At 43.3% G+C, this 19,817-nt stretch overlaps 1 protein-coding gene across 3 annotated transcripts in view; it reads right to left on the bottom strand.

Moving 5' to 3' along the window:
- The window catches only part of mdfic (MyoD family inhibitor domain containing), a 118,544-nt gene extending 100,310 nt beyond the window's left edge, over nucleotides 1-18,234 (bottom strand). Inside the window, exons 1-4 of one of the 3 annotated variants that reach the window (XM_075471414.1) lie at nucleotides 17,945-18,234; nucleotides 17,493-17,646; nucleotides 15,676-15,786; nucleotides 3,243-3,635 (exon numbers count right to left, since the gene is read on the bottom strand). In XM_075471414.1, coding sequence (XP_075327529.1) covers nucleotides 3,243-3,635; nucleotides 15,676-15,786; nucleotides 17,493-17,580 — 592 coding nt within the window. In that variant the 5' untranslated portion in view covers nucleotides 17,581-17,646; nucleotides 17,945-18,234. The remainder of the gene's footprint in view (nucleotides 1-3,242; nucleotides 3,636-15,675; nucleotides 15,787-17,492; nucleotides 17,647-17,944) is intronic. The other 2 variants (XM_075471415.1, XM_075471413.1) reach the window with 2 other exon arrangements.
- Between the last annotated feature and the right edge of the window lie 1,583 nt (nucleotides 18,235-19,817).

Raw genomic sequence — 19,817 nt, 5'->3', positions numbered from 1 at the left:
AACGCATCATGGGCAGAGCAGTCCAAACACACACACACACACACTCAAGATAGGATTGCATGTCTTATGCTGTGGAAGTTTTTACTGAGTTGCAGTAGAAAGACCCAAAGAAAGCCATATTCTGCCAAGTCTGGTTATCTGGTCAGATAAAGTTCAAGACCTTTTCTGTGAAGGTATGTCAAAAGCTCATTATGAGATACAGTTTTCCCAATAGTGCCACTCTCCATTTAAGCAGGATACTTGTTTAAACCGGCTGTTTTTAACAGATGATCAAGAAAATCATCCTGAGTGTGTGTGTCTATGTGTGTGCGTGCGTGGACTCCACTGAGCGGCTAAATAGAGAAAAACTCTCAGAATGATAAATTGTGCTGACAGAACAGACTGGAGGTCCTCATTCGACTGCTCATGTTAGTAAACATAAGTTTTTCCCAAACTTTTTTGTATAAACATATATGGGCTCCATAAATGGACGTAAATGATCGACTTGTCCTTATTTACCTCGCACCATTTGCCGCACAGTCGTCTGATGGAATTACTGGAACTATTTTCACTCAACTGGACCATTTTTGTATAAATACCTTTTCACAACCATTCAGAGAACCTTTTCACAACCTGCCGTCACTTTGACGGGAATGTAAACATCTATTAAATGTTTCACTGGGAAAACTATTGTACGTGGTGACAATTCCAGCTGTTTGACAGAACATCTGGATCAGACAAAACTGGAATCCACAGGTGAGAATTTCACAACAATTGGAATCGACGTTGAAAGTTGCAATCAGTGCATCTGTGATCAACACCGCTTAGCAACAGCCGACAAAACAAAAGCTAAAAGTTCAGTCTAACAAACTCTGACGGACCCAGAGGGTAAAGCCATGCCAGCGTTGAAAATACAACACTGAGAACACGATACAAACACAGTACATAGGCATTAAGCAGTGGCCGGCCATATCAGCTATTCACTTAGATGTATAATTCAACACCAGCAATTAGTCTGGATCTTACAGAAGGCAGCAAGGAGGAGGGGAAACAGTGAGGGTCGTGCATTGTACACAAGAGAGCTGGACGCCATACACATCTCCAGGAAAACACAGAGAGACAGACAGAGACCGAGTGAAACCAACCAACAGACAGGCAGAGCAGCATAGACTGACAATGCTCCTGTTTAATGTCAGCGAGTGGAGATTGCAGGGCCAAAAACAGCGTCCGGCGCCTCTGAGGAAATAGTATGAGGCATCTGGAAAGCTAACATCAAGAAAAAAAGAAAAACGAGGGGGAGCGGCATGACACAAAACAAGCTGGATGGGCCTCAGAGCAGCAAGCTGTGCAAAACATTCAAACTCACAAAGAGGGAGTCGGGGGGGGGGGCGGGGGGGGGGTGCAAGATCGGCTGAGATAAAGAGAAGGAGAGACTGATCAGACAAAGCCTTGGTGGTCAAGGGAATGCACAGAAGGCACATATGGGGAAAGAAAGCAGAGGATGTGGGCTGGATAGTAAAGGTCCACCACAGGCAACTTAAAAGCAACTCTGTTTATAATGTATGACGGAGGGCAGAGTCAGAGTAAAAGAACTAAACCTAACAGAAAACACACACAAACAGATCTGGGGTTATAGCTCAGGCAAAGGTTTAAGGCAAGAAAGGAAAAAAAAAAACTTGAAAAGAAATCTAAATGAGGCTAAAGCAGCTTTGAGACCTGAACGGATTACACACAATTAACAAAAAAAACAAACTGCATGAAAAGATTTGAGACGACCCACCCTGCCGAACAAAAGCAGTGTGGCAAAAGACTCCTCAGAAGCTGCGGCGTGATCACAGATTGGCTCCGGTGCCAACGGCTTGTGCCAAGAAAAACAGAGAGCAACAGATTCCCCAGAGCTGGCTCCCACTAGCTTACGGCTTTTATTTCCTGAGTTCAGGGGGCTGTGTAGGAGCCTAATTTCACAGGCAAACAGATTATGTTAATCCATGTAAACATTCAAACACACAACAGCGTGGCTGTTTTCCGGGGGGATATAAATAGTAGAGAGAGAAACATATTGAATGTGAGAGCTCTCGTATCTTCAAATAAGAAACACAAAAGCCATAATGAGACTTGTTGAGCCGCCACCGTCGTATTTTTCTGCACTCTCTTTACCAGTTAAGATGTGGAAAACGTCTGTGGTACGTGCATTCCACCTTTACCCGGGAGGTGTTGTGGTTTTTCATGTACCTTTTTGCTTTGTTAGTGTGCGCTTGGGTCGGATAAAGATGTAACTCTCTTGTTTGAGCTTTTATCTCAACCCGACCGTGGTAATCTTTCAATGAAAGCATAAAATTACATCTTATTTTCCGACCTGACTCGGAGGAAAGATACACATAATGAGATCAAACAGAAAAGGGTGGGATGAATAAGAAGCAATGACCCATCTGCTAGTGTACAAGAAAGTTGGAGAACACAAGTCCAAAAATACACACACGGCCATGGAGCGCAGCAGTTGGAGGGGGGAGGCGACGGGACCCTGTTAATGAGGTCCAAGGTGTTGCTGACGGGATGTAGGGAGCGCCAAAAAGGGCCCAGAGAGGTGTGAGGGGCCACGAGAGGCCTGAAGAAAGCTGGTCACGACTTATAATAGGCACCCCGCGCTCTCAGGCCTCGTTAGACGGTCGCACCTATCCCCCCGATGGAAAAGGACCGGCCAGCCGCCTTCATTACCGGACGCACCTCAGCCTTGCACCTGACAAAGTGACGGCTGCCCCGCATGGCAAACGGACTCTCTGACTTATTGTTAAGGAAAATAAAAGCCACAGGAGAGAGATAAGATGTCATTTGCTCGACGCGAGTGATAAATATGTGAAGTCATGCACGGCCATCATTAAAAGGTGAGAGGAGGTAAGAATTTATTATCAATATCTTCAGATGGATTATGTCCCCCATTATGTTTGATGCTGTCCTCATTTCGCTGTGCAACTGCAGATTACTCAAGTGTTTTTTTGTTTTGTTTTTTAAATGGACTGAACGGAATGTCTCTTTTATATAACCACGAACTTCTTGTAAATCTTTTGTCAAAGACATGACAACCAATTGCTCAAATTATGTTACAAATGACCATATGTGAATAAATCCTGCAGCTTATGCCACTGCTAATACAGATCAAATCAATCTTTAATCATTAGAAGCTGAGATGAAGAGACTGAGACATGCCAACAAGTGTTAGAAAAGTTAGTATATGTGTCAGAGAGTGCAGGTTTTTGGATACTCACCCTCTGGTAAAGGAGGTTTCTGTGACCCTGTGGAACTGCCTTTGCTGCGCCGGCTGCTGTCACTGTTGACGGACAAGCTGGACCTCAATTTCCTCTGCACCCTGTGCGACACGGGCGTGGACGACTGCCTTCGGGGCTGCTCCGTCATCGGTCTGGTCTCCGCCGCGCCGGTACCGGGGCCCGGCCCACCTGCGGTACTCATTCCGATGTTGGCACCGCAGGAGCACGTCCGCGTGGCTTGGGGCCCATCGCCGCCAGAGTGGATTCCATTGCCGTTGCTCAGCGCGGGTGTGCCAGTGCTGCCTTGGCGAAAGGCGTTTTGGTCCCTGGCAGAGTCTCCCTCAGCAGCCTCAGAGGGCACAGGCTTAAGATCAGACTCAGACTGCGGTTGAGCTGGTGGGAAAAATACGAGAAAGGATGTCATTTTTACTCCCGTTTGGCAAAAAAGTCGGGTGTGTGTATTCAAATATAATTTCTGTGATGAATGTTCCCATATCCATTTCATCCTGCATTTATTCTATTGAAACACTTCCAAGCAAAGGATTTTCATAAAAATCAACCATTATGCGAACAAAGCCAAAACATTGCAAAATACTGATACAAAAGACAGGAAATATGAGGCAGTGCTTTACTTAAATAAATCACTTTTTAATATAAGTGTCATTTTTCACAGAAGAGTTGTGGATTCCTTTCATTAAACTTTATTTTAGCTGAACGAGAACTTTATCCGCACTCTCTGCACCTTGCGCTTCATGTATTCTGTTCACATAAAAACTCGCTGTAGCTTTTGATGTTCTGCTCTTACAGACTGAATACAGTAACAGAGGCACACCTTTCGAAGCCAAATCATTCTCTGCGAATCACAGCACCATTTTCTGACGTGATAATATCGATCGTACGGCAAATATTTCACCCCAGAGTGACAGAGAGAAGCGTAAAGACGTATATCCTTAAACACGGCAGGATCACAAAAGCCCCCACTGCAGGCTGACTGCGAGTTAAGACGAGATTAATTCAGTAGAAAGAGGAAGGAAGCCTGTGATAGTGTACATACATAAAATGGCTGCTGTCTGCAGCAGTAATGATCTTCTCTCCTCTGAAAGCTCAGAGATGGCCTCAACTTGTCTTTCTAAGTGCATGTGTGACAGCCACAGAAAGTCAGGAGACAGCGACCTGTCTGATAAGAAGGAAGGGGAAGGATGGGAGTGAGCAAAAGGAGGTGGCATTTTACTGAGGAACACCTGCACATTCAGCTCTACTGGGACTTTTCTCCTGCATTACCTTCCCTCCACATCAGAGCCCCTGTGCATGTGCTGCCAGCTTTTGTGAATAATTCATCTCTTTTAAAGTTTGTCTGTGTGAACCAGGCGAACTTTTTTTTTTTTTTTTTTTTTTTTAACTATTTAATACAGTCTTTCAAAAAAAAACTGACTACATGGCGTCTTCACGTTTTTTGTCATATCCAACAGCTGTAAAGTGAAAGCTCTGCTGGCGCCTTGAAGTGTTACACAGCTGTCCGAAAGTCAACAAAATTTTCCAAAGTGGATGCAAACGCGGAGCTTAATACGACGCCAGTAATTTCTTTCCATCTCTATTTTCTTTCTGTCAGCTCACCAACAAGTGCAATTACTGTTAACAAGAGAGCAGAGTGTGAGAATGGGGCCTTGCAGTTTTTAACAACACATCACCCTGGGAGAGGCCGGACGTGAATGTGGATGTAAAACAAAGCAATTAAATGCACACGCTGGGTTTTGCCTTTTCCTCGTTCGGGCTTCTGCATGCTGCTTCGATAAACAAATATAGACTTTAGGGATCAGGATTCCATGCAATTTGAATTAGACAACTGGGTAGCACACGATAGAATTCATTATGCAGTGATTTAAGACAAGGTTGATGGATTTTTTTTTTCCTCCAGAAGACAAAAGCCTTGCAGCGTCCCCACAACAATGTGGGGATAGACAAAAGTGTTCTAACAAGGAGGCTCACAATAGACTACATCTGTTGATGCTTTTCACCCATTTTTAATTAATTTGTCCTGCTTCTTATTTTTTTCTTGCCTTGTTTTGAAGAGTCAATCAGGTCAAGTGAGTCAAACTAACCAACAGTATTAAACAACAAGCATCAAGAATCACAACTAGAAGGCAAAGCTGCAGGTCTGCTGGCTGTGATGTTCCACATTTATGTCAAATGATTCACAATCGGAAAAACTAGAAAAGTAGTCGGCAACGGAAATTCTTTTAATCAAACTGTGGATGTTATCTTGTTTCCACGTTACATCCCATCTGCGTTTGCACATATTTTGATGTGTAAACTGACATTAATGGGGTTAATGGGGAAACTCCATTTTGAAGGAGTGATGAGTATGACTCCAAACACACACACATGCATACACACACACATGCATACAACACAACTCAGTAATTGTGCTGTTTAAGTGTCATGTGGTGAGTTAAACACAGCAAACTTCCCTCTGGAGGATGACAATTCGTTAACAAATCAATCCCCTGTAGCATCATAATCTGCATAATTTCTCCCCATTTATGTAAAGAGAACTAGCCACATGGACCCTCAACATGCCAACACACATTCAGGCAAAATAAAGGGCAAAGTAGACTGGAAGGCATAATTACCTTTCCTTCAGAGGAAGTCAAGCTTTTAATTTTCCAAAGTATAAATGCTTATTAAGAAACCACCACGTAAAAACTGGAGCACTTGAGCGGTGACTCGAGTTTCAGACACACTGCAAAGCCCCAAGAAGTGGTTTGACTCTGAAGATTTGCGCACTTCTGTGGCAGGTCCCTGGATAGCCTTTAAGCAGCCGCAGTCTTTATTTTTAACCTGATGAACTGGGGTGACTAAGACAAATGGACATGTTGGAGCAATATTCATAATCATTGATCATAATAATGATGATACTGTCCAAGATGGCAATGACGGACTTATCCAATCACTGCGAGACAAATGAAGAGATAATGAGCGAAAGCATGAATACGGTAAGAACCGAGAGCTCTTCCAGTAAGCCGGGGCATCCAAAACTTTCACTTGTGGAAGAAAAGTTTGTAGCGTACCGTGTGTTCTGACCTCAAAGATTTTCTTTCCCCACATGATGCTGCATTACTAATCGCTGGTTTACAGGTGGAAGAACACAGAAGACAACAGAATCCCTTTCCAAAAGGTCGCAACAGAAGCCCTGGTAACACCAGCCAGCATCTGGTTTTTGACTGCAATAGGTGAGTGTTTAATCGGCATTCAGACTCACGTCAAATGAATCAGCGGTAGCTGCAGGTATCTCTTCGCCGACGAGAACACAAAATGCTTATTTTCATCAAGTGCGCTGCACTCACGGCTGCAAGAGTGGGAGCAGCTGACCATTTCTTTGAAGGAACAAATAAAGTGCCCACCATAAAGTCAAGCAAAGAGGCTCTGAAATAAACCAGGCAACAAGTCACTTATCAAAAGATGCAAGACTGATTTGTTTCATCCGTGTGCAGGATAGCTGTGTGGGGCTAATGTCCAGTCAAAAGTTATAAACCAACCTCATTATCTCAAAAAGTAAGTCTTGTCAAAAAAAAGTAAGTATAATACAGTTTAGTGCCGTCCCTTCATGTTGTCAGAGTTGCATGCTTGTCTCCAGTGAGGTTGTGGTAGTCACTGGACCGGTTCTAAACATGCTGCAGCCAGCAAAGTGTGGATAAACACTGCACTACTGGCAGCAGGAGAGGATCTAATTGGCCTGTTTTGGCGGTTGTATCAGTGTTTAAAAGAGCTTAAAACAAACTATTATTAGTGTATAAACAGCAATGAACATGCAGCATTTTTGGACAAACTAGTTTACCACTTGTTTTAAATTAATTTTTTCACAAAGTCCACCTCTAAGGCTCATCTCAGTACCAGCAGGTACTGCACTGGATGTAAATGAGCAATTTTGTTCAAATGTGGAACACTTACATCATGCATCAGTACAACAGAGCGAGCGAAACTCATCATTCATCCACTGTTATTTAACAGCCATCAGGCATTGTTGTAATGTGCCTGTTAATTTAAATTAATCACAGTATGAATGTTTCTTAATTATAGACATTGCACAAGTGTGTGATCAACTTCCTTTACTTTTTTCCCACAAGATTCAATGACGTGATGTTTCTGAACATGAGTTTTAGTCCACATCCAAAGAAAAAACCGACTTCTGCAAATAACAACTGAGCCCGTTAATAAATCCTGACGGAGCAGCAAAACACACATGGCTTCTGCACTTGTTCCTCAGACAACCGCCATCAGGATCTGACACACAAATCTCAGCAAAAAATGAAAAAAAAATAGCTGGACATACACACATAAACACACACACTTCAAATTGAACTTGTAACTGCCCTATTTCCAGCACATCAACAACTGTTGAGAGTGTACATTTGTAGTTGAATAAAACATGGTATTCCCCTACACACGCTGTCACACACATCACAGGGGAAACTAGGGGGTGAGTGCTTCTTGACTGTCTAAGCAGCATCCCAATTTGGTCCCAGCTACTAGTAGCTGACAGCCTCAAATATCTGGGGAGCATTTTTAAAAGGCCAGTGTTTGATGGATTCATGAAGAACACACAAATATAATTGCCATTTGTCACAGAGTCTTCAGTGGCTGCGCCACACCGGGACCGAGCGGCGGAGTGCCTGGAGAGCGCGGGAGCTGCACCGGAGCTGTGTGGGGGATCGCTCTGTATGTAAAACTGAGTATATTGTATAAACACCTCCGTTTTTGTCACAGAAAATAGGTCCTACAGGAGGGAACTGGAAATTGCACCCAAAAGACACATAAAAGAAGAGGAGGCCGACTGTGTCTCTCTCACACACACACACACACAGGTAGACCTCGCAGGGAGAAATATGCATACATGCATGCATTCATGTCAGCTGAAACAAAGCTGTATAAACAAGACTTTTAAAATAGTGGAGAAAATATACCTCAAAGGTCAAACAGGGCGGCGTGGAGATTCTCATTTGCACACCACTGCATCAAGAGTTGCAGGTAAAGGCATAGAGCAAACTGAAGAATCACACACGCTCTGCGTTTCTAAAGCTCAGTCCTTTTTAATATTGATGCCCCTGAGACAGAGAGAAACAGGGAGAGCAGACACCAAAGGTGTTTGCTCAGGCTTATTACAATGCCCACCATAAGAGAGCACACAGTTATTCAAATGTCACATCAGTCCCTCCAAATAAAACACCACAATTTAGATCTTGTAGTCATCTCCTAATAGCCATTATTACACAATGCTATGAGTTTGTGAGTTAACACCGAACGGAATATGTGAGCATGAGGAGGCCCCGATAGTTGTGGTTACGAGCCCCAAACAGAGACGAGTGGAATACGCAGCGGCAGTTAGCTGTGAAATGCTGATTCCACTAACGGGGCCAGTGTTTTGTTTATCTTTTTTTTGTGCCTCGTATTAGAAAAACATGTATATTTTCTGCTCGACTGGCCATGTACCTGCATGATTGAAATGCTAATTTGTAAATGTGCAATGACCTAGCCAGACTACTACCAGCACCCCCCCCCCCCCCCAACTCCTCCTCTGGCTGCCAAAACAGCCCGAGGTATCATCTCTCCTCCTAACAAACAGCAGTGCGTGGAACAGCCCCTGCTTTTCAATCCAAAGGGATATATTTTCTCATTAGAAATTATACATCTTCCCTGTCCGTATTTATAGACGCAAAACCAGGGGAATTATACTGCAGAGAGAACGAGGAGGACGCACAGAGAGAGGAAAATAGTGCAATGAATGTTATTACAAAAGGGCTCTGATTGGAATTTTCCTTGGGCGTATCAAAGCCTCGTTTACCGTCTGACCTTCTAAACTCCAAGACAAGGACTTTCTTTATGGTGTAAGAGGACTGGTTAGAAGGAAACAGACAAGTCACACATGGAGCAACATTCAAATGCCCCATCCCCCCCCAAAAAACAAAAACAAATCAGTAGATGATTAGTGTTGGTATAAAGCAGATATCAGTGGCAGAGATGGACGGCGAACTGTCAACCACAAACCGAGAACTAGCCTTTGATAAGAAAATTAGACTCCTGCAGAGTGAGGATGTGGGTGCCATGCAAACTCAGTCGTCTTGTCTAGAGCGTTTACACAGACTGGATGGCGACCTGACACAGACTAACAGAAATGTCACTTGTTCCAACAGATATTAAAAAAAAGGAGAGGGAAACGAAAGGAAAGGCGACTGTGGACATCACACAGCAGTCCTGGTGCTGTCAGTTCATACACAGCCACACAATGTTTTCTATTTATCCAAGATAAAATGGTGATGTACAGATGATGATGACCGCTGAAGAAAGCTAAATTACCTGCTCTGATATTGGATCCTCATCAGCAGAAGTGACATGTGTGTGTGTAGCCTGCGACAGCACTCTATTAGCTGTCTTCACCTGTCAAGCCTCATCATATTGCTCAGCATCTCATTTAAAACGGGAAACATCACATTTTTCTCTGCTTTTCCACGCCACGCCAGGACCGTCGGGCAACGTTGCTCAACGTTTTTCATTTTCGGTGGCCCCACCCCCACCCTTCCTTGTTTTAATTTTTCTGTGACATCTATTCAAATTTGACTTGTCCAACGTACGGCAGGGAAAGCGCCGCACTTTCCCCCTCTACCAACGCAAACACAGGAAACATGTCACGGATTTACTCATTTCAAATTTAGTTGCAGATTGAGTGGAAAAACTAACCCCACCAGACCTTGTTCTGCTTAATTACATTTAACTGTAGCAAAGGCATCTTGAAGGACGAGAGCTTGATTTGACTAAATGAACCTCTCAGCACAAGTGGTGAGGTGTGAGTGCTGGGATGGGAGGGGGGATGTGGAGTGGTGCTGGGGTAGGTTGGGGTGTCATCAATTATTCTTTGATTTCAAAATGGAACATTCTCCTAGATTAATATGTTTGACTGCTATCTAAATCACCAAATCTCCCAGTGAGATGCCATTTTCTCTTACATGAATCATGTTGAGGGAAAGTCATCGACACTCCCTCACTCCCTCCGTCCCTCCCTCCCTCCCACGTCCCACAAGGTTCTGGTAACAGAAGTCTCCGGTCTCCACTGTTTCGTGGAATTTGGCACGGTGCTAATCTGAGCCCTACTAATGCAGTGCAACTAAAAAAAAAAAAAGTAAGGAGTGTTCAGAACCTTCCAACTTCACCGCAGAGAGTGACACTAAATGGAGCGTTATTCCCTAACCCTCCTCTTTTTTGAGATGAATTTGCACGTGCCTGTTTCTGCATTAAGCTTTGTCAAATGCTTTTCACTCTTCATCTGTTTCTCACCATCCGAGAGTGGAGAAAGAGTGCACGGCTGCGGCGTTTCTAAAAAAGCTGCACATCTTGCTCACATTTAGACTTTACACAACTAGCTACCACAATTTCTAGAAAGATCAATTATGACGTGACTCAGAGCAGGCCTGAGGGAGCTGCCAGGCTTCATACCCCCAAAAAAATGCGCCCCACCCTCTCCTCGCCGACAACTCAAAAACAAAAAACGGAGCAACAGAGCAGGAGTGAACGGGAGGGAAAGAAAAGAGAGGGAAGGAGGGGAACGGGGTATTTTCAGTTTCAGTTACATCGATGACTCAAATATTCCAACTTCAAAATCTCTTTCCACAGGAAGCTCGCACGTTTGAAATTTAACAGCAGGCGCGCAGACATGTGCACTCTCGTACGTGTGCACATGTATCTTTTTAAAAAAGGCATACGCATGCAGAACAGCAGAAAAAAAAAAGACAACTCCACACTCCAAATACATTATGAGTGCATCTTTACAGGAGCCGCTAATACAGACAAAACTGAAGTTAGAGATGAGGATCTGGCAGTTGAGCCAAAATACAGCTGAGGTCCGTCTCCAGGTCAGGGAGACGGGATAGGGAGTCTATCAAAATACCCCCACACCTAGTTCCTTTCTTTGCTCAGTATCAATCTCAGCATTAACCCTCTGCTAATGGGACAGCTGTGGGTCAGCGCCTCGCATCTTCGGGATGCCAATCAAGGCCTTAAGCTGAGAGATCAGCCTTTGGGACAGAGGTGCTCGTCTGCCTCTGAGTGGCTTTTAAAACACAGAGACGCCTGTATTGATTTTAGCTCTAGTCTGAAAGAGAAAGCGCGGAGGGGTGGGGGGGGTGTCAGCTGTGGCTGTCTGTGGGGCTGGACGGGAGCCAGCAGCCACTGGTCCCTGGTCACCCTCCACTGATCAGGGGGTCCTCGCAGAATGACCTAGCAGCGAGGCACTGAACCTGCAAACACGAAGGGGGCAAGGAGTTGGAAGCTCGAGGGGTTCAGGGCTAGTGGGGCCAACATCAGCAGAGATCTCATAATAGAAAAGGGTTTTAACCTTAATGTTGGTGCCAAAACCCTGTTAGGGGCCAAGTAATCCCCCCTGCGCCGCTGTCATTTGAACTAGTTGATTTTTTTCTCCTCTCCTTCTCTCTGTGAGCGGCTTGTGAGAGGCACCAACACCGACATGTGTGGCTCCGGTTGGGGAGGTGCCAAACACAAGCAAAGCAGTCCAACTGCTTTACCTGTGCTTAACAGCACATCATCTGAGCAGCCATTTAAGGAGTTTTTTCTAGTTGATGTTACTTCTTTAATTAAAGACGGCTTGTTGAGCCATTTCAGATATCCTCTATAAAAGAAGCCTATAGGCACAAAGGTCAGTTGGTGTTAAAATAACTAAAATGGTCCTCTAGGAAATCGAAAAAAAAATACAGCCTTCCTCTGCAATCAAAACCCATATATGTTCCCTTGTATCTAATGTGCACTTAAAAGACTGGAGTCCATGAATTGAGGTATGCATATCTAATCATTTGGCTCAAGTATTATGAATATCTTCAAAAAAAAAAAAAAAGAATAGTGAATAATCTTGGGCACTTTGAGTAAAATATGCTAATTAACACACTTGAAATTTCCCATATGAAATCTATCTGCACCAAGACAATGAGAAAATAATTACAACAGAGGTAGAATTACAATGACCATTTTAATCAACCCCTAGACTAGCATTTCACCCTATTTATACAGTTTTTGATTCTATGACCCACTGGTAAGTAATCACTTGAAAATTATGGTTCAGTTTATAATAGGTCTATGCTTTAGACACATTGTTTCAGTGGAGACGGGGCTCTGAGGATTTCAATAAAGATACGAATCTTGCAAAACAACAATCAGCATGGCAAAGGATTCAGAGAAAAGCAAAGTGACACGAGGTTAGAAAGTCTAAAGTAGTTTGGGAGACTCACGAGTCAACGTGAGACAGAGTGACAATGTGAACACATGGACAGAGAAATTCTTCAAAACTGATGAGGAAATTGACAATGAAGAGGTACGTCCACTTTATTTTGAACTCTACTTGCAGTTTAGTGTCAAAATCTTCAGAATTTTGTATAAAAATCTAGATTTTTCTATTCATTTTGCCAGAGCAGTTGGCAGTATGTGAAACTATCCCATTAAAACAATCCCTTTGCTGCTTTTATTAGGAGGTCACAAAATTCACTTCTGAAAGGTCAACTCTGCGCACAGGTAATAAACCCGAGTGTGTGCCACCAAAGAGCCGGATCAGACATCCACACAAAGTCCACACTAATGCCTTTATTTAAAAAAGAGGAAAGTCATGTTATTGACCTTCCTTTCGCACTAAAGTTTAAACCGAGATAAAAAAAAAAATGTTATAAAAACAGACCTGTTCCTCAGAAGCTAGCAAGGTCATCTTTATCAAGCACAAAAGCATTAAAAAAGTATTTGACAATGTGGTGAATAATGTGATGATTAGACTTTTAGAACTGGTGCAATTCATTCTGAGGCAGAGGAAAGGAGATATCAGCTGTTTGAAAACTCCTGATTCTCCCTCCTCCCACAGGACGGAGAAGAAACAGAGAAGCCGCTCGCTAACAACGCCCTGACAGGAAGGGTAGAATTACACACCACTGCGATCTCAAAAACAATGAACTTCGGCGCACAGCGATAAAATCAACTTTTTGGGACCACATGTTAGCAGCTGTGCAGCTCACTTTGTTTACGACACTTCCCTACGAATGCATCCTGCTTCCCATGAAGACCATTTTCATTGTAATGGGACCCCCGCCGTGTTTATGTTCGTCTGTCAAGAGGCCTCGCTGATTAAACAGACAACCATTCAAAACAATGTGATCCTAACTGTAAAACGATGAGTGCTGTTATCAAAACACCACCGTGGGCTTTCTCCTTTCACCGGGCTTGTACGATACACAAGCTTTTTTAAATCAGACAGCGAAGGCTGAGATGTAGGCAGGGAGATGATTTCTTATTGATTTCCTGTTGCTGTGGTGAAGAACGCTCTCAATTACCCCTGGCAGCAAGCAGACTGGTCCCCTTCAAACACAACAAAACTACAGTGAGCCTGCAGAAGCCGTGAGACACCCTTCAATTATTTAAACAGGAAACAAGTGCAGGAACTTCTTAAATGTGCCAAAAAATAAATGGAAATGAAAAAAAACACAGTGCTGCGAGTGTGAAAGTCAATATCTGGTCTGAGCTCCTTTATTCTCCAGCACAGCCTGAAACCCTCTCAGACGAGCTTTCTGTCCTTTCTTTAAGGAGTCTTCAGGAATAGTTCTCCAGGCTTCTTGAAGGACATCCCAAAGCTCTTCTTTGGATCAGTAATGTTCAGTAATGTTGAGCTCCGGGCTCTGGGGAGGATTCATCCCTCCATCAGACCTGTTGCCACTGATTTTCTCACTTCTTGTGTCATTTGGCACAGCTCAGCCTTCCTTAAAAATGACTTCCTGTGTTGACAAATCACAGGTCACTCCTTCAGTTAGGTGCCTCCCGTATGCTTTCATGTGTGATGACAAGTCAGACAAAAAAAAAAACTCTGAAAATCGTCAAATGCACGACTAGAATTGAAATAAAGAGTGAAAAAGCAGCCGATGCCCAAAGAAAGAAACTTTAAAAGACCTTCAGAGAGCCTGTAGAACTATTGCTCAAGGCCACTTTAAAAGAATACAAAATATACAGAAATGAAGGGTAGATAGAGACTCAGTGGGCACTGCAGTTTACACAAAGCATAACAGCATATACCAGCCTCTGTCTGTGTGTGTGTGTGTGTGTGTGTGTGTGTGTGTGTGTGTGTGTGTGTGTGTGTGTGTGTGTGTGTGTGTGAGAGAAAACAGTGTGTGTGGATGTTGGGAGGAGGGGGACATCAATTACAACACAAAACTGTTGTCACAGGAGCTTATCTGCTGAGATAAAAAGAAAAGCATGCCTCCCTCCAGAAGCGCAATACCCCACACCTGCCAAGCAAAAAGGACCTCCTGACAGAAATCTTTCTCCCCCCCCCCCTTAAATCAGTTTTCCATGCTTTTTTGGTAAACAAGCCACTGGCAAGTCATTAAACTTACTGCCATGAAAAGAAATTTGAAGAATTAAAAGTTGCCCTGGAAAAGTTAACAACTTACAAACAAAGGAACTGTTGTCAGGAATGGTGTTAAATTAAAACCACAGTTCTCAGAACGGAAGCAATCAGCTGCTATTAGCGCATGCTGATACATCTCACTCCTCTTAGGAACGATGAAACGCGCATAAACAAAGCTTTTAGTCCATTTCACTTTGTGAGCTGCAATGTTCATCTTCGTATCAAGTGGAATTACCCTGCAACTAAATTTAATCAGACCTGCGACTAACTCAAGCATGCCAAATCGACATTAAGCAGAACCTTGCTGTGCCTCACATTTGCATAAAATGACAGGACAAGTTCAGAGTTACAAGAAAGCTTCCCAAGTTTAAAAAGGGGAAAAAAATGAAGTGAAAATTCCTCTGGTAGCTGGCACAATTCTTCTCCAATAGGTAAATGTTTGGTAGAGGGTAAAAACACTGCGGCTAAGATTCAATCAGTGTGTAAAGTCTGCCAATGCCAGAACCACAAACAGGATTTCCCCACTTCCAGAACACAGAGCTGAGGGTTTGGAAGGAGAAGCAAAAATGGCCGAATGAGCCAAGTGTTGGTCATTATGGCAGAATAAGAAAGCCTGCGTGTGATACGTGCAGAGAGACCTCGCGGCTATCTGGATATTACTTTAATTGGAAACACTGAAGCTAATATTTTAGTTGGCCGACTGACCCTGACTCATGCCTGCACGATGTTCAACTATCATGACAAAACAGCTTTTCTTCGACAGGTGGAGCGCTGTCATCACAAAATAAAACAAAAAAACTGGCATTTTTACCCCTTTCAATGTGAAATCAAACATTGTTAATACTTGCTGTAGTTAATCTCCATCTGACCGTGCAGACGAAGCATGTTAATCATTTTCGCTCCCTCCAATTAAACGGCTCATTGTTGTTTATCGTTAAGAATAACAGCGAGATGTCCTGCTGTCCGCCCACAGCTTTCTCAGGTCGTTAAACTTACTTCTTACAGGCTTGCAATAATTAGGCTTCTCCTCTGTCACGTGACTCTGTCCTCCAGCGGGTGGTTTCCTGGGAGACGATGTTCTTCCTGATGATTCGCTGTCAGAAGCATCTGAGGTCGCAAAAATGAAATGTTAAACACAGTTCAAGAGGAAAAACCTGCCGCACTCAAACATCTTGGGATGCACGATGACTAACAAACAGAGCTTTGGTTGTTTAGTTCATATTATCCTCTCCCAGGCTCGACTGATCTAAACAGATGTGTATCACAGCCATTCCTCTAAAAACAGATGTGAACATTTCCTGTAGGGTTAGTCAGAGTGGACGAAATATCAGGGACAGCTGGACGTGCTGCAAGTGCAGAGGCCAGAGCAGCCTGCCCATGCCAGAAAAAACAATCCGCTGGCAAGCTGCACAACACGGTGGGGCGGTTCAGGTAAAGGCCTTGCCAGAGCTCTGGATCTCATTTGCTCTCCTTGTGCTCCCGGCTGCACTCTACCTGCCAAGCTCCTTTTACAGCCATAAAGGCGGCATTCATCTAAATTGGAAAAAGTATGTGGGCAAAACAAGTTGGCCTGATAGCTGCGCAAAGACACGAGAGACGCTTTCACTCATCTCTCTAAGCCTTGTCCACCGCGCCTCTCCACTTCAAAAACTTGCAGGAGTTTTGCTCCTTACACACTGCTGCTTTGTTCAGAAAGAAGAAACCATCCACAATGACTGCATTCACTGGTCTGACACCAAGCTGCGCCCGGCTGCAACAACACTTCTGTTTGCAAGCGGCGACAGACGAGGGGGCGGAATATATGAAAGAAGGCCAGAAATGCTCAAGCGATACGGCATATCTCAGCTCAGAGCTGATGTATGGCGGAGGCAGTTGTATTAGTAGCAGAACTGCGTGATGCATCGCATTATTTAGTGATCAGTTAGAAATAAATTGGTCTATTCTCAGTACATCCCTGGTCCCCTGAGAGGGGAGATCTAGTCTGAACTGTCTGCAAGCGCCTGGGAAGGTCCGGTGAAAATCCATTCACAATCCAGCAGCCCCAGTGATTGCTTACTTTGTCCTACTTTACTATTTTTTGACAGTGCTATAATGATGCTTGGTATAAATAGGATGGTTAATGGTTCATTGCTTGTTTGAAGAAAAATGAAAAAGGGGGTGTGGGGGTAAGCTTATTCTACATGTGATAATCTTAGGGGTAACCAGAAAGTTAATTAAAAGCTATAATTGGCTGTGGTTGCTGTTAATAGTCACCAGGGCGTTTCTTCAGACTTTATTGGGTAAAAAAAAAAAAAAAAAAAGAAAAAAAAGCACAAACATTATCAAAGGAGCGCAGGCACTAATGTACACCAACTGTGGCGTGAATATACATAAAAAAGACTCGCCGTGCACTGTCCCACTGTCTCAGTGACACATCCCCTAGTTTTGCTTTATCTCTCATGTTTGACCTTACAACTAAAATGAGCTCTTAACCAAGTAAGTCCCTTATATTTATAACTCACTTTCATTACTGGCTGTGTGGAGGAGAAGAAATATTACATTTACAGTCATATGAGAGAACTTTGTGTAGGCACATTTAGGCTCGCCAGCCACAAAGATGTGGGTGAGAGACTCAATGAGCTCTGGCTGTTGGATGTGAACAAGTGCAGAGCCAACTCAGCAGAATTTGGGATGTTGTTTTCTTATCACTGTGACTTAATGAAATATAAATAGCATTTTGACAAAGCATCTCCGGGCACACTTGACTTTGTTCCCCTAAATGAAACTGATGATTCAAATGCTCCTGATTAATGGCCTGTCCTGTGTTCCCTTACCGTGCGAGGCTGACAGCAGGGGACTTGTCTCGTGCCCTGGGCCCTGTCCCGCCGGCCCATCTGGAGAGAGGACAGTCTCCTTGGACATGAGACAGTCGTCTTCTTTGGGAAAAGCACAGCAGAAGAAGTTCCTCCCTTTCCTCAGCCCTCAGTGCTGCGAAAACCAAAGTCTCATTACCGACGCAGGCTTGAGGACACAAAGCAAACTGTGCAAGTCATTACTCAACATGAGAAAGAGCTCTGCTTATTCACACACACTGAGAGAGTGACGTCGGGCTCCAGTAAAACTTGGTGGAAATTTCCCCTTCACGCGCTTTTTACACGAACTTGCTTCAGAGTCCACATGTTGCGCATTTGTTCACACGCTCCCTCCTTTTCTTTCTTTTTTTCCCAATCAAAAAGCGACGGATAAAGAACTGTTTGGTGCTGAAAGTTTAGGAAGCAGAACTTACCTTTCCAACATGACAACTCCCTTACTTCAAATCTGACTTATTCCCATCCGTCCTCCCCTCAACGCTTTCCTCGAGACGTTTTTGGAAGAAAAGACAAAGTTCGTGCTTCCAAACTTTGCCCTAACTTTCCTTGGCAGAACTGTTGCAGTCCTGTTTAGTCCAGATGTGTTTCACTAACAAAAAAGGTTTAATATGATCCGCGCGACGCCTTCGACGCTCAGTGGCGGTAGTTTACTAGTGGAGTCTAAAACATTTTCATCATATCCGGATTCCAGCAGTGCAGCCAGTGAAGCCACTCTTCTCTCCCTTTGCTTCCCCTGACAGCAGAGAGCAGAACCAAAGGTTTGAGCTGGAAAAAAAAAGAAAAAATACAACAAATGGTGCTGCTTTTTTCTCGAGTTTCAAAAATATTTTGACTTTCAAGTATTTGCAAATCAACTCCAAAAAGTTACGGGAATAATATTTAAAGAGAAATGTCAAAATGAGTGAAATGAACTCAGATTTGAAGAGCATGAAACAACTGCAAAGATGTGCAAAATGACCCAGTAGAACTTCAGGAAGCCTCAAATTGAAATTGAAAAAAAGGTACAACACAATTTGGGATACATACTCCTAAAGGTGCAAAGACAAAAGGTTCTCAAAACTACTAGAAATATGTACAAAGTGCCTCGAAACAGCTTAAAAGAGAGACTCAGAATAATCACAAGGAAGCTAGATGACTCGAAACAAACAGAAAGACATTTAGAACAACTACAAAGAGAAAGAAAAATACTCAAAGATGCTTAAATGGCTCGAAACAACAACAGAAAGGCTCAAAACAACCACAAAGAGGTTAAAATTCACTACCAAACATGCAAAGCTACTCAAACTGCCAACAGAGACTCAAAATAACCTCAAAGAGAAACAAAATGACTCAAAATAGCAGCAAAGATGCTCAAAGTAACTACAAATAGATGCAAAATGACTCAAAAACTACAAAGATATTCAGAACACCCACAGAGGGTCTCAAAAACAACTACAAATAGAAGATTTGGTATGACATTAGTGTGTTTTGTTTTACAAGGAAAGGAAAGATGCACTTAAAGAGCTTTATGGCCAATGAGGTGCAGGACGAAGCTGCAACAGCATGAGCAATCATATGGAATTAAATAACCCAAATGGAACATCGTCATCAGTTACGCTGGTGCAGATCCTGCCTTCACGTGCCAAACTGTGTGCTGTGAAAATGTGAATCCAGAAGCAAGGAAGCTGGAAGATGGTGAGATACACAAAATCTATTTCATCTGTTTCAATGTGACCAATTGAAAAAAGACCAAAAATGACTTCAAAAAAGCTTTTTAGCATTTTTTGGTTAGAATGTAGGTCAGTGTTACCAATCACTGTGTCGTGCAGTATAATCTAATAACCCAAATGTTGGCGTCATGGAGAGGCCAATCTCAACAGCTCAAAAAAACACATCAAGCATAGTTTTATCCACTTCATTATCCAACTCCTAAGACCTTTTTTGGAATGGGAAGAGAATACATTTATTGGAATGGCTGTTAAATATGAATTTGAGCTGATATGCGCTGCAGAAAATGTCACATCACCTCTCTCTGGATATTGCTTTTCAACTAAATTAGCTCTGTGTCTCGAGCCTGTTCGGTTCAGGGTTCCTGGAACCTTCGTGCACTCTTCTGAACCAGCCTGCCTTTTTCACCAGTTTGAGCTGAACCTTCAAGGATATGTCATCATTACAGGGTGTTGCATATTCTGTTTTTCTAACCTGTGCAATATAGCATCGCTCATACATGTTGCCATACTGCACCCCGTCACCTAACTGTACTCCACTGAAACCGTCCAGTGTATTGTTGTTTGGAGCCTCATCCATCTA

This window comes from Odontesthes bonariensis, chromosome 8 (assembly GCF_027942865.1).
Source record: "Odontesthes bonariensis isolate fOdoBon6 chromosome 8, fOdoBon6.hap1, whole genome shotgun sequence".
In the NCBI taxonomy this organism is placed as follows: Eukaryota; Metazoa; Chordata; class Actinopteri; order Atheriniformes; family Atherinopsidae; genus Odontesthes; species Odontesthes bonariensis.
Note: the sequence above shows the minus strand (reverse complement) of the source record. Positions and strands in the feature narration are given on the sequence as shown.